A 14,353-nucleotide genomic window follows, 5' to 3' on the forward strand; every position below is an offset into this window, starting at 1 on the left:
ACAAGGCAGAACAGATCATATTTTAACTGCTCCTTGGATTGAGAATCAGCTGGTGCTGTGTACTGCATGGTAAAGCTGGATCTACAATTAGCACTTCCCAGAGCTGGCATCATTACCCATTCTCTGTAAGACTGTTCTGTGCTGTTGATTTGGAGATACAGTGGGTAGACCTTTTTTCACAGAGGCACTTCTTTCTGTAAGAGTTCGCTTAGGTGCTGTGTTTTATTATTGAGCAGGGAAAGGACCTGGAAAAAGGAGAGGTCCTACTATCAAGATCTCCGGTGTTCAAGTGAACGTGAAATCCATCATCCAGCATGAAGAGGAGTTTGAAATGCTGCACAAATCCATTCCTGCTGACCCAGAAGAAAGGAAAAAGTGAGTTTGGCTAAGTAGGCAATGCAGAAAGAGGCTCAGTGAATTTGGATTTTGTAGTGGAAAAAGAATAGCCTAGATATATGGATTTGCTTTATCTTCTGCAGCATTAAAAGTAGCTCTTGTTTGAAATGCCTTTAGGTACCGCCTGACATGCCGTGTCAAAGCTGCCCATTTTGATGTAGACTGGGGAGTGGAGGAGGATTCTCGCTTGTTAGTGGGAATTTACGAGCATGGTTATGGAAACTGGGAGCTAATTAAAACAGATCCAGAACTGAAGTTATCTGATAAGGTAGGTTGCTTTGCATGTTACTTGCATTGGGTCCTTTGCAGTGTTCATAGAGAACATGTTTGATTTACTCCAGAAACAGCAGTTTATGTTTGTAACTGCTCCAATAATAATAATAATAATAGTAATAATAATAATAGTAATAATGAAGAAAACAGTGACCTCTGTGGAATGTTGCAAGCTTGATGGAAAGCAGAGTTGTGTTATTTGATTGGCAGTAAATTTTCTCTGAACAGTACCATATGAACCACACTGAAACGACTCAGGAAGAAAATGGTAATGCTGACATGTGTGGTTATACGCACATTATAGAGGGTGCATTGCATAATCGTGACTTGATATTTCCTTGAGCATCTCACAAGAAGCTGAGTCTGAATTTCTGCGTGGAAATAATTTGCCACAGATTTGACACTGTTTATGTCAAGACTGGTCTGTGTTAGCTTTGAGGGTGTAGTTCCATGATTGGCTATGGCTACAAAGCCAGCTGGAGAGCCTCAATCTAGTTCTTCTGTTCCTCAGTCATTCCCATAAGAACTGTTTATGGGATTAATATTGAAATGGTCCAGGTTAAAAATAAGCCACCATCCATTTTGTCAGCACAATGGAAGGAGAGTGAACTGCAACACAGGGGTGAGGAACATCGAGAATCTCTAAACCAGCTTTGCTGCCAATGTGCGACACTCCCATGACATCCCCACTAGTGTTTTTAGCAGAGATCAGACTGTGGCTGAGAGCCCTCCTGTATGAAGTTCAGAGTGGTGTTTTAGTATGGAAACAGCTGCCTGAGACATGCCATCTAATTTCCAATGAAGTATGAAGGTAACCTCGTTGGCAAGCTAAGATACTTACTCCACAAACTGGCACCTTGCAGCCTTGTTTTTCACTAAAAAAAAAAAATAATCTGTTTTATTGCTGTAGCAACGTCTCAGGTTACCAGAGGGGGCCAGCCTGCTGTGGCAAGGCTGTCACAAACAAATCTGATGTGTCTAAGAGAGTAGACTCAGTTTTGCAACTCAAGGTCCCAAGCATTGTTTGCAAAGGTTTTTTTTCTTCTTTTTGCACACTTCCAAGGAAGATCATAGATAATCTAAAGAGCTGCCTTGAGGTCCTTTCACTTCTGCAATAGGCCAAGGGGAGGGATGTTTGCTAGGAGCTTCACTTTTGGTTAGACAGGGAGAGTCTGTGGGAGCTGGAAGAAAACTTATTTTCCCCAGAAGGTGTAGCATCTCCAATCCTTTGCTAGGCCTGGAAGGACTGCTGCTACTGTGTATCTCTTTTGTCAAGGTTTGGTAGGTTCATGCGGGTGTATTTTTTTTTTTGTCTTTTTTATCAAAGATCCTACCTGTTGAGACAGATAAGAAACCTCAGGGAAAACAGCTCCAGACCCGTGTTGATTATCTACTGAAACTGCTGAAGAAAGATCTGGACAAGAAAGAAAACATGAAAGATGGGGAAGAGGTGAGATGTAGCTGCTTGATTCTTAGGGTTTCAGGATGAGTGGTTGGTTGATGGCAGGAGACAGCCTGTGTTTCCAGGTCACTCAACTTCATCTTCTTGAAAGAATATGGACTGGTCTGTTGTCTGTTTGCATTGTGATACTAAAATTATAATTACTAAGAGGCAAGTAATTATTACACTAACTGAAGGACTCAGGCTCATCAGGTTTCCTGCCACCCTGCAAGACCTGAAGCTATTTGTGAGATCTTTAGGAGATGGAGTCTGTCCTCGGGAAGTAGCTGTAGCTATTTTCTTGCCTTGACTTGTTCTGTGTTTTCACCAGGGTAAGTTAAAGAAGAGGAAACCACGAGTAAAGAAAGAGAATAAGGCTCCCAAAATCAAAGATGAACATGGGAATGAACTCTCCTCTCCTCGGCACTCAGACAACCAGTCAGAAGAAGGTGAAGTCAAGGTGAGTCAGCTTGGTAGAGAGCAGCTTTTCCAGGTTTCTTTGAGTGATATTGTTACTGAAGAAACTCACCTTGAGAAGCACCCCTAGCAAATGCTCTGTTGAGTCAGGGAGAGCTACAGAGTGCATTCCCGTAAGAGAATGGCAAACTCGCAAAAACATATATACAGCTGTTGGGGTGAAACAAGGACCTTTCCCACCCACTCATTTAGATTAGTGCTTTAAATGTTTTGGGGGATGCTGGAATGGCCACACACATCCACATATTGACTTGAAGGAAAAACCTTGTCTCAGGAAAAAGTGTGTTGCCCTTATAAAGGAAGGAAGAATTGTTTCCCTCTCCTTTTCAGTATGTCAGCCAGTGGAGAAGCTGGAGTTTACCAAGGTCATGCCGTTGCTTAGAAAACCTTCTGCCTTTGAGCGGTTTGGCCTGTAGTCTAAGGGTTTTTGTTCATGTGCTGATTAGTGTCTACCTTAGGGGCTGAGCGTTCTCTACCGCAGCTGGCACAGGAAAGCAGTGCTTATCTACAGTTTGACAGCTAGTTACAGGTTGGGGCTCATCTATTTTCTTATACCTTTTTGTCAAGTGTTGGGTGGGTGGATTGCAGCTGGTCAAGCAGGGGTCGTTCTCTGGTTAAAGAGATGTGAGGGCAAATTTGAATGGACCTCAAAAAATACCTGTGTTTCAAGAATGTAAGTTTTATGCAAAGAAGTGTACATGAGTTGAGGGACTAAAGTTTTGTGCTGTAACTGATTTTTCTAGGAGGATGGCTTGGAAAAGAGCCCAGTGAAAAAGAAACAGAAGAAGAAAGAGAACAAAGAGAACAAGGAAAAACAGACTTCCACTAAAAAAGAAAAGGAAAGCGATAAAGAGAAAAAGAAGACAAAAGACAAGAAAGAAAAGGTATGTGGTACTCTCAGGAGCAGTTTAAGAGATAGGAAAGTCTCTGGGCAGAAGGCAAGCTATGAAACTTATGATTTGTTAAAGGCCCTGTGTGAAGAGACATCAATGAGGCACTGTGGATTGCGGTGGTACTTCTTTTTTAACCCTCCTAAATACTTCTTGTGAAGAATTGTGACAAAAAGTGGAAAAGGCAATCTACCCTAAAGCTTGATGAAATGTGAGCAAAAAGGAAGAGATATTGTCAGACTGCTTTTAAAATATAGCTGTCCCTGTGACAGCAGTATGGCTGAATAGCTTTATGTTAAGGAAGAAAAGAGGAAGAGCCTGGAGCACTCAGAATGAAGTTCCATTTAGCTGTCATTTATCATAGGGTTGACAGCTCCTTGTCTGTATTTCCCTCTAATTTAAATTCACCCCAAGTAATCCAAGTCTCCACCCTCTCAAGACCGTGATTTGTCCTTATGGCTGTTGAGGACTCACCAGAATGAGTATTTCAACATCAACAGTGTTCTGTGGACTAAAATGTCCCTTGGCTTTTGGGTACAACTGCCTTGAGGCTGGCTTCTAATTGGAAAGAGGGTAAAAGCTTCCATAATAATAAGCTGATGTACCTGTCCAAGGAACAGGTATGTACTGTATGCCCAGTGTGTTTTGACACTGAGGTCATAAGTACAAACCGAGAAGTTTTGCAGCATTCGTGGGGGAAAGTTTGCTTTCCAGTGAGTTTTGGTGTGACTGACTCTAAAGAACTTTGACTGCAGATGAGTAGAAATTACACTAACAGGCCACGATTTGAAGTTGCTTTCCAGATGGTCTGAGGACTAGTGATATCACATGAAGTCTCGGCTCATCATAGATATGAGACTGCTCTGAGTGTTGTCCTTTGCAATATATTCTTTAGCTTAAGCTCTCTTCCAAGTCTTCAACATTGATTTTCCCTCCGAGAGTATGACTATGGTATTCAAGTCCCAAATGTTGGCTCGGATTTCTCTCTACTCCCTCAGGGATGATGTAAAGCTGAACAGCGGCATTGCAGCTAAACAGTTTGAGATCTTGGGAGGAAAGTTGTAGGAGTGGTGCCCAGGGTTTAACAACTGCTAGTAACAATAGCATTGCAAACAAAGTAATAATAGTGTTGCTAACAAAGGTTGTTAGTTGGATCACTTAGGATTCTGCAGTCTGGCTCATCATCTGATGTGTGTCATTTGTCCTTATAAAGCCTAAAGGTGGTGAAGCCAAATCTGGAAGTAAAGGGAGGAGATCGCAAGGTCCCGTCCACATTACAGCAGGGAGTGAACCAATCCCCATTGGAGAAGATGAGGATGACGATCTGGACCAAGAAACATTCAGCGTAGTGAGTATTTTCCTTGGGAGATGGGAGGGCAGTGGCAGAGAGCCCCGCGAGGCAACCAAGGTTTGCTGACATGTCATCCAAGGATTTGTTTCAGGTATTCATGTTGAGCTCTCTCCTAATGCCCCACGGTGATTTCCTCTGGTCAATCTGAGACCATGGCAGAACAGCCCTGTGTGACATTGTCCACCTGCTGCCTCTGTGCCTACCAGCTGGCTGCTGTAAATGGCACTTCAGCTGAAAGAAACTTCAAAGCTCTTTCAGCTTCTGATTCTCACCAAGTAATTGTGCTGTTAAAGGGTTCAGATAGCTCTCTTCAAAATTCAGCCTTGCATGAGTGCGTGTGTTCATCTTGTTCTGCCAGGGGTGCCAGCCAGGGCAGAGGAGGGCAGCATGTCAACAGAGCATGAAGAAGGGCTTTCTTCTTCAGCTGATAAATTCCCACTGCTCATCTGACAGGCATGGGCTACAGAAAACCATGCAGCCTTATGTAGCAGTCTCTCCTGTAGAAGCCAAGGAGCCATTGGGGCTCTTCCAAGTGGGGAAGTACAGGAGAGCTCTGAGGGTGACCTTGTATGGCTGTAGGAGGTGCAGAGTTGTCTGAGCTGTAGGCACTTCTCTAGTTGTATAAATGCTCTTGCAGCAAACACAGCTTCAAGGCTTTTAAAAGTAGCCTTCAGCAAAAAGTCATTATGGCAGTCTCTCCATGGCCTAACTTGCCCAGGGAAATGCTGAAATATCACTTTTTAAAAACAGTTCCCTAAGTTCAAGTCTTTGTATTCACTGCAGGTCCTGTGTTATTTTTGTGTGTTTTTTTCTTTAACGTTCCCTCTGTGGTGCATGAAAGGTCCAGTCAGGCAGTAGAAACCTGTCTGATTTACTCTCTGTGCACAAAGTTGATGTGCGCAGCTGAAAAAGTTAGTGCTTTCATCTCGTGACTTCCAGTTTTGATGAAAGTGATAGATTAAAGTGACCATGGATGGGGATGGACAGGGAGGCTATTGAGTGAGCACTCATTCAGCTGGGGCTGTTGGCTCAGCAATTCATTGCTTGGTTACGCTTTCCCGCTGGCCGTGGGATCAGTGCAGGAGCTGACCGTGTACAATTACGGTTTTCAAAGCAAACTGCTCCTCTCTGTAATGGGGTGCAGTGAAGATGGGGAGAGTTTTGTCTCTTCCTGATTATTTCCTCCAGCATGTCTAACAAATCACTATTTTCATAGATGATTTCTCCTTGCCTAGTGGTCAGATAAATCTAATAAGTCATGCTAATGAGCTTCTTCCTTCTCTGTCTGATTGACAAGGGAACAGTGTAGAGCCTTGTGCCAAATGATTTGCTTTCTCTGCTCTCTGTTGCTTTCTCAAGTGCAAGGAAAGGATGAGACCCGTGAAAAAAGCACTGAAGCAACTTGATAAACCTGATAAGGGACTAACGGTTCAAGAACAGCTGGAGCATACACGAAACTGCCTGCTAAAAATTGGGGACCGCATCTCCGAGTGCCTTAAAGCCTACAGTGACCAGGATCTTATCAAACTGTGGAGAAGGTGAGGGACAGTTTTGTTTCCTTTGAATGGTCTGTGATATTTAAAAATGATAGGGGCTGCTGGATTTTATGTGGATGGGTGTGCTGTTTGTCTCTTCTTTATCATAGTTTTGGAAGAGGAATCTTGCATTCCTCAGCCCACTCAGTCATGACCAGTCTCAGAGGGTTTTGTGTACAGGTTGTGCTGCTTTCATTTAAACTGATCTCAGACCTACTTTAGATAAACCAGTGCAAACCTCTTTATTTTGCTTTGAAGCTCTTCCTTCCAGCTCTCTTGTTTGTCCTGTCCTTAGCTGGATTGGGACTGTTTTCCAGAAAGAGTAGAACTGATTTTATGTTGATTTGAAAGCAGATGGTAGTTAAACTGCTGATATAGCAATTAACAGGAAATGTTCATGTCCTTCTAGGAACCTTTGGATATTTGTGTCAAAATTCACAGAATTTGATGCCAGAAAACTACACAAACTCTACAAGATGGCTCATAAGAAGAGATCGCAGGAAGAAGAGGTGAGATCTGAAGTTCCTTCCCTCCCTGCTGTCTCTAAAGCTTCTTGCACTTGAAGTGTCAATGCTTTCTGCCTCTTCTCATGGGCTTCCTTTATTGTTGTTGGTGGTCTGTGGTATTCTTAACATGTAAACAGTCCTGGTTGTATTTGCCTCCACTTTCCTCTCACTGAACAACACTGATCACTTTGTCTTGGCTGTTCTAACCAAGAAAAAGCATTGCTTGATGTGGCACATAGTGCTGAGTTGACCTTTAGGGTGAAAAGCTTGTGAGCGCTGTGCGGTAGGTTGTAGGAGCAGAGCCATGTGAAGCAGAACTGCACCTGTCCTTCACCACACTTGTACCGTTGCCATTCATACCATTCTTGGGCACAGCTGATTCACAAAGCCCTCACGAAGAGGTCAGTGGCCCACAGCATGGATATTCTCCAGACGAATCTAGAGCCTGACGGACAAAGCAGTTGTTCACATAGTCTGAGTGTTTTGGTAGAAAAGCAGTTGAGCTGTAACCTTCTCTTCAACTTTGTAGGAACAAAAAAAGAAGGAGGACATGTCTAGCATGAAGAAGCCATTCCGCCCAGAGCCTTCAGGCTCCAGCCGCGATTCAGTGATGTCCCAGTCTCACATGCCTCACAATCCTCACTCCCAGAAGATGCATCTGCCTCCTTCCCATGCCCAGCAGCAGATGCATGGGCACCCACGGGACAACTATGGCCATCCAAACAAAAGACATTTCAGCAACACAGGTGAGTGCTGGCAAGCCAGGAGAAACCATCCCTTCTAACGTAACAGACAAAATTTGGACACAGATCTTTATGGGGCTTGTGGCTGGTCAGGTTTAAAGGTGAGGGGATGGAACACATATTATCACTGTGCTTATTGCTGAACTGGAAAACATGATGATATAGTGATGAAAAGAGTATTAAAAACAGGACAGAATAAGATTTGCTAGAATGATGATAAAGAAGTTTAAATAAAATTGGGCCCGCATAGTTTAGAAAATAAAAGGGATACAGCAGATTTCTTTTGAGAACTTGGCAAAGTGTAGTGGGCTCGAACTAAAGTGTGAAAGACACTTACCGGTGCTTTCCTCACTGCAGACCGAGGAGAATGGCAGAGGGATCGAAAGTTCAACTACGGTGGCAACAGCAACCAGATGTGGGGTGGGGAGCGACATCACCAGTATGAGCAGCACTGGTACAAGGACCATCACTATGGGGATCGGCGATCTCGTGGAGACCCTCACCGGAGCTCTGGAAACTACAGACCAAATAACCTCTCCCGCAAGAGACCCTATGAACAGTACAACAGTGACCGAGACCACAGAGGCCACCGAGATTATTATGACAGGTAATTACCTTTCATCTCAGGAAGGCTGGGAGGAGTTTGCAATGATGCTGCCAGCCACGGTGGCCAGGCTTTCCTTGGGAACTGATTTCCATTTGTTTTCTCTTTGCAGACACCACCATGATTCCAAGCGTCGACGATCTGATGAGTTCAGACCTCAGAACTACCACCAGCAGGATTTCCGACGGATGTCTGATCACCGACCACCCATGGGATACCATGGCCAAGGACCTTCGGACCACTACCGGTCCTTCCACACGGACAAATCGGGAGATTACAAACAGCCTCTCCCTCCACCTCACCCTGGAGTGTCAGACCCTCGCTCGCCCCCCTCTCAGAAATCCCCCCACGATTCCAAGTCACCTCTTGATCACAGATCACCTCTGGATAGGTCATTAGAACAGAAAAACAATCCAGACTATAACTGGAACATTAGGAAAGCATAAAAGTGACAGAGACGGGGAAAGCGCACGTCTGAAATACTTGGTTTGATGCAACAGCAGCTGGTTTCTCCAAGCCAGCAACCAGAAACTCTGAACATGCTGCTACCGTTGTGCTGGGTCAAGGAGGATTTTGGAGGAGCAGGTGGAGGAAGATTTTTCCCTAACTTTTGGTTCTACTTTGGGTTCCCATTTCCTTTCCTCTGTTCTGCTATTGAACGTTGGAACCAACCTTGCTGCCTCATTCTTTGTGTTGTTTTTGTTTTCCCCAGTCCAATGGACCCAAGGGAATTTTCCCCAGCCAGTGTTTCCCCAAACTGAGAAGGCAGATCAATGCTGCTTAGGATTGTGCAGAAGGCTGTGTGCCTCCTCTGACTCGATGTAACATGACAGATGCTGCTTTGGGATTGGGGATAAATTGGTTGGGCTGCGCTTTGTGTGTAACCAGCACAGGGCAATGAGATTAAGTATTCAAGGAGGGACAGGAAAGTCCTTCAGTAGCCAAGCATGGTTGAAAAAGGGACTCGACATCCCTGCAGAGTGACTCCAAAGGAGTTGGAGCCATACTGGTGACAATCCATTGCTTTTCTGGCTGTATTATCATTTCTTATGTCTTTATCCATTTCAAGAAACAGGCTCTGCTTTGAGTGCTGTTGTGTCCCCTGCAGCAGAAGAGGTGCAGGGCATCCTCGTCCCACCTCAGGGCTGGAACTGGTAAATCGTGACTCCAGGAGGCTTTGGGATATGAAAGGGTTTGAGGGGAGAGGCAGACTTCCTTAGTAAAGGCCAGTAGGAAAAGAATTGGGGTGTAAACACTATTTCCCAGTGGACAGAGCTCAGGAATTTGTAACAAAACTCTTCAGAGCTAGGCAGCTTGTATGGTCAGGAACATATAGATGTTGTCTGGGAGCTGCAAGGTTAAAAGATGGCTTGGGCATCTGGGGATCCTGAAGCTCCTAATCCCCCTGCCACTGAGGTGCTCCAGTCTTTGGGCAAGTTATTTTCCACTGTGTTTTAACAAACAGTGATCACAAACCTTTACTGCAACTGAAGGATAAGGAGTAGTAGAGCAGAGTTAAATAGGAATCCAAAGGACTGATCACTGTTCAGCAAATGGTCACCTTCCTGCCACCCTTCCGGCAGTCAGCAGTAGCTCCAAATTGCTAAAAGTATCTGCATGGGATGACCACCTGTCTGCCTAAATTGGAAATGTGCCTGGGGACTTAGCACCTAAGTGAGCAGGAAGAGAATGAGGAATTCATTCAAGGGTCCTTAAAAATCCTGGGAACAAATGTCTTAAGAGCCCAGCATGGCAGAGGGAAAAGAGGAATCTGCAGCCCAGCTCAGTGGGCTTCAGAGCAAGCACTCCACCGCATATGAGCATATGATGCAGAACAGTGTCTAGCCTGGAGACTGGTGTGGTGAGAGGGGTTGCACACAGACTGCTGGCTGGAAGTAGCTCGGGTGATTATTTTTCAGGTCTTAGATCTTTGTTTATAGAGTGACATCCTGGAGCCCACAAAGCTCTCCCAACAGTCGGGCTGCGCAGAGCATGGTGTCTGGGGATGTGTCACCTCCTGGAGCTCAGTATTAAAGACCAGGCTGTTCCAGACTTTTTTTTTTTTTTTTGGTGGGAGACAGAAGCTGAGCCTCATATTAAGCTGCCAGCATCTGACCCTAATAAGCTGTGATGTCCTTTCCCCAAAAGACTGAGAGGAGATGGCTGTTCAGGGCTGGCTTCCTGACTCCAGCCAGTGCCTTGGAAGGCGCGCATAAACCGACACTATTGCCCCCATGTCTCCCTCGATGCATCCCTTGAAAACTGCTACCTTCACTCACTCCTTTCTGAGCCTGCTGCTGTAATGGGACACGGAAGTATTTTCCTCTCCTTTTTATTTTGCAAGATTTCCACCAAATGCAGGGCAGTTTTGCTTCCTTAGGGGCACTGTACTGCCCCAAGAAAGTGTTACCCTTGTGTTACCTGCGAGGGAGGAGGTGAAGGCAAGTCTTCCACAGCCCCCTTGAAGCTGCCAGGTGATGGGAGGTGTTAGGATAGCACGTTTCCGCGGTGTTTCTCACTAAGCTGTGATTGCAGACGTGCTTGCTGTGGGATTCAACAAAGAGGTCCTTTCTTTTCAGAGGTATTAGCTTTTAATGTGAAAATGGAAGAATCCTCAGAGGGGCAGAGAATTGCTCTTTTTGTTCACCAAGCGGTGCTGTCGTGATGGGAAGTTCGTGCCATACACTTGTAGCAAAAGGCAATTCTGGCCAGACCAGTGTTAGGGTTGGTGCAGGAAAATGTTGAACCCCAGCAAGAGGCATTTTCTGTGACCATACTTGGGGGGGTTCTGCTTGTCCCACATTCCAGGTGTGAGGTTGGTTGGGGTTTCCTTCTTGTGCAACAGCAAAAGCTTTACCCATATCCACCCAAGAGCCGTCTCTACTGTCACGTTAGCCTGGTACTGAAGCCACACAGTTTTGTTCACTCATGGTGGATGGATCTTCACTGGCTTTAGCTTTAAGGAAGCTGGAGAACTACATTTGGGAGGAAGTCCTCCCTGAGGGCACACGCGTGCGCGCACACACACACACACACACTTTATATCCACTCACCATAGGGACCATAACCAGACACACTCACTTGGGTGTGAGTGGGAGGGGACAGGTCCACAGCCATAAACGTCAATTTTTCTGTGTGTCAACATCTGGTACAGCTCTTTCTGCCGAACCAGCTGTGGGGTTCTCTCTAGTCTCTTTGCAGGAAAAAGTAGCAACTTGCCGAGGTTTTATTTTTTTTTTTTAAATGAGGTTTTCAGCCTGACCCCTTTGGAAATGGTGTAAAGTTGTGAGTTCACGCGATGGAAGTCCTGCAGACTGAAACCTGCTGTGGACAGGCAATGTGGTGCCCAACCAGAGTGGATACTTACCAGGTCTCTGAAGTCTGAACAGTTTAAGTGATCCACACAAAAATACTGCTCTGCTTTCACCCGTTTCCTCCTGACCTCCACCTCCCCTCTGGGGAGAGAAGGACTCTTACTGTAAAAATGGACTTTTAAACCTGTTGACTAAAAACAGTAATTAATATTAATTTATATTTGTGAAAAAAATGCCACTGTCTTAGTGATTTCTGATGTAAATATGTTGTTTATATAGTATGTATTAAATTTTCCTACATTGTAAAACTGCTGTACTTTTGATTCTTGTATATTAAAAAGTGTTACTGAGATTTTCAGAACCGCGCCAGCGTGGTGTGTCTGGGGGTCCTGCAGCCCCTCGGTACAGTGGCACATCTGGTGGAAGCACAGGGTGAGTGCCTGAAACTAGGGCTGTTATGGGATCACAGGGCGCTTTCCTGCAAGCCACAGGCGTGCTGCGATGCCTGTCTTCACCGTGCAGGAATAAGCATGTTCTTGGCTGGTTTACATAGTTTCACACTCTGTAGTGATAGAGACTTGGAAACTCCTTTTGATGGGAATTTCCACCCGATCAGGAGAAGACATGCATTTCATTACTCGTTTCCACCAGGATTTTTCAGGATGATACCAATGCTTATGGGTTTACCCAACCTCCATTTTTTTTATGGATCTCTGGAGATGCGTAAACCTCTTTTGGACCCTTTCTGGGGAGAATTCTCCTGTCTTTAGAAGAAGTGTGGCTCCCACTGCATCTGTGGTGTCTGCTCTGTCTGCAGTCCCTCCTGGACAGGACTTGCCTCTCCCCCGGTGGGATGCAGATGGCATCCTGTGGGCTGCTTTGATTTGGTCTTTCCCCTCCAGCCGCTCACGCGGAGGCCCGCACAGCAAGACGCGGTGCAGGGGTTTCTACTCGTTTCTCCCAAGTTCTAAGGGCTCTTTGTAAAAAGGGTTTTTCACACCTGTAGCCGCTGGGTCCAGCCCTTCCCACCCTCTTTGCTGCTGAGCCAAGATTCAGCCAAGAGTGAAATTTCACAGCTGAGTTATACGCCCCTGAAAAATGGATTTCCTAATGGAAAGAGTGAGTGGCTGTTAGCCGTGGGGCCACCGCAGGGAGAGGGGCTTGGCTGGAGGAAGGCGCAGGGACTGGGGGGAGCTGGTCCGGCTGTCCCCGCTGGCATTACAGGGGGTGAATCCCCCTGAGACGAGTGATTTTTTTTTTAATCCAGCACTGGCTCATCTCTTACCCACAGGTAACCCCAGGAAAGCTGTAGAAGCAGAGGCTTGAGGAGCTGGAGCAGTGGGCAGGTAAGGATATGGGTACCCTGATGTCAGGGCACGTTGGCATCGGCTTCCTGGCAGAGCTCAGCCTGGCCAAGCTGGATCTGCCGAACTACACTGCAAACAGTTCAATCCAGAGGCCTCTTCACCAGCCAATGACCCTATAGCGTGGCGCAGCTTCCCACATCTCAACATCAGCCAGGTCCAGTTGGTCCCACAGGAGCGTCTCCTCCATAAGGATGTGTTCCATGGCTGTGGCCACCGCAGGGTGCTGGGCAGGGCAGGCGCCAAGGCTGGGCTGTGTCCGCGTCGCACAGCCTGGAGCAGTGGTCGCTGCATGGGAAGGGGATGCATGGCCCATGGTGGTCAGCAACGCTGTGGTGCAGCCGCAGGGAGCCCCAGCCCTGCCTCACCCCCACCCCGGTGAGGGGATGGGGAGCCTGAGAAGCCCAAACTTTTTGCTCTATGCTGCGCAGGAACGGACCCTCTAGAGGGCAGCTCGTTCCCAGCAAAAAGCCATTTTTTTGGACAATATTTGCAGTTGTGGTTCTTCCCAGAACCCGGGTGTGAAGACCAGCTGGCGGTTGTGGTGTCCCTGCTCACCCCGAGCAGCTGAGGGGAAGCTCAGAACAGCCAGGGCTCTGGCCTGAGGCCAGGGGATGGGCAGGCACAGCCCAAATTGGACTTAAAACCATAGTTGAGACACGAGGCTGCAGCACCTAAGCAGCTGTTCACCACAAGACAATGTGCCTTAGACAGAGGTGGGATGGGATGGGACCTTGGAGTCCCCAGGGGCTGCCTGCAGGAGCTGGGGCTGCACCACCAGCCAAGGAGCATGACCTGGAGAGCAAGTTGAACCTCTCAGAGATGCCATAGGGTCACCACTGCCCTTGTTCCCTGGTGCCCCTGCATGGCTTGTGCCTTCCCCACTCACCTCCTGCAGAAGCTTCAGTGCCATACATGATTAATGGTGATGGGAGCATCCTGGTCACCCAGGGGTCACCATCCCCTTACATCCAGCTCTTTGTCCCACCAGGAGATGCAGGGGATGTCTTGACAAGGCAGCGCGGGAGGGAAACCCCCGCCCCTCCCTGCTCTGGGCAGTTTTTAATAGGACTTTGCAGATTTGGCTAAAACCAAGCTCTTCTGAGCTAACGCAAGAGATAGCGGGGGGTGGGTTTGGCTCATTCCAGAAGTTGCTGGTTCTTCAGGGCTCTGAAGGAGAGGGAGGTCAGGTCTGATGGTGCTGGGTGTCTTTGCATGGATTTTCCAAATTAATATGTGTTTTAAGTTTCTGCCATCCGACCTCAGCATTTCCCTGGCCCCAGCTGCAGGGACAAGGAGCCCTTCAGCCTTTCACAAAGAGAAAGTGAACAAAAAGCTCTGCAGTTTTGGTTTCCCTCATTAGAGGGCAGTAACATAGAATCATAGAATCGCCAGGTTGGAAAAGACCTCTGAGATCAAGGCCAACCGTACCTGTTCTCTACTAAACCATATCCCTAAG

The 14,353-nt window shown here is 46.6% G+C and overlaps 1 protein-coding gene across 14 annotated transcripts in view; it reads left to right on the forward strand.

The window, feature by feature from the left end:
• Positions 1–11,871, forward strand: part of CHD2 (chromodomain helicase DNA binding protein 2) — an 89,779-nt gene extending 77,908 nt beyond the window's left edge. For 13 of the 14 annotated variants that reach the window (XM_054077561.1, XM_054077559.1, XM_054077558.1 and 10 more), the window contains 11 exons: positions 234–375; positions 514–664; positions 1,997–2,119; positions 2,442–2,570; positions 3,331–3,471; positions 4,691–4,825; positions 6,188–6,366; positions 6,773–6,872; positions 7,399–7,615; positions 7,970–8,219; positions 8,329–11,871. In XM_054077561.1, the coding sequence (XP_053933536.1) occupies positions 234–375; positions 514–664; positions 1,997–2,119; positions 2,442–2,570; positions 3,331–3,471; positions 4,691–4,825; positions 6,188–6,366; positions 6,773–6,872; positions 7,399–7,615; positions 7,970–8,219; positions 8,329–8,662 (1,901 nt within the window). In that variant the 3' untranslated portion in view covers positions 8,663–11,871. The remainder of the gene's footprint in view (positions 1–233; positions 376–513; positions 665–1,996; positions 2,120–2,441; positions 2,571–3,330; positions 3,472–4,690; positions 4,826–6,187; positions 6,367–6,772; positions 6,873–7,398; positions 7,616–7,969; positions 8,220–8,328) is intronic. The other variant, XM_054077564.1, reaches the window with a different exon arrangement.
• The last annotated feature ends 2,482 nt before the right edge of the window (positions 11,872–14,353 follow it).

This window comes from Cuculus canorus, chromosome 12 (genome assembly GCF_017976375.1).
Source record: "Cuculus canorus isolate bCucCan1 chromosome 12, bCucCan1.pri, whole genome shotgun sequence".
NCBI lineage: Eukaryota > Metazoa > Chordata > Aves > Cuculiformes > Cuculidae > Cuculus > Cuculus canorus.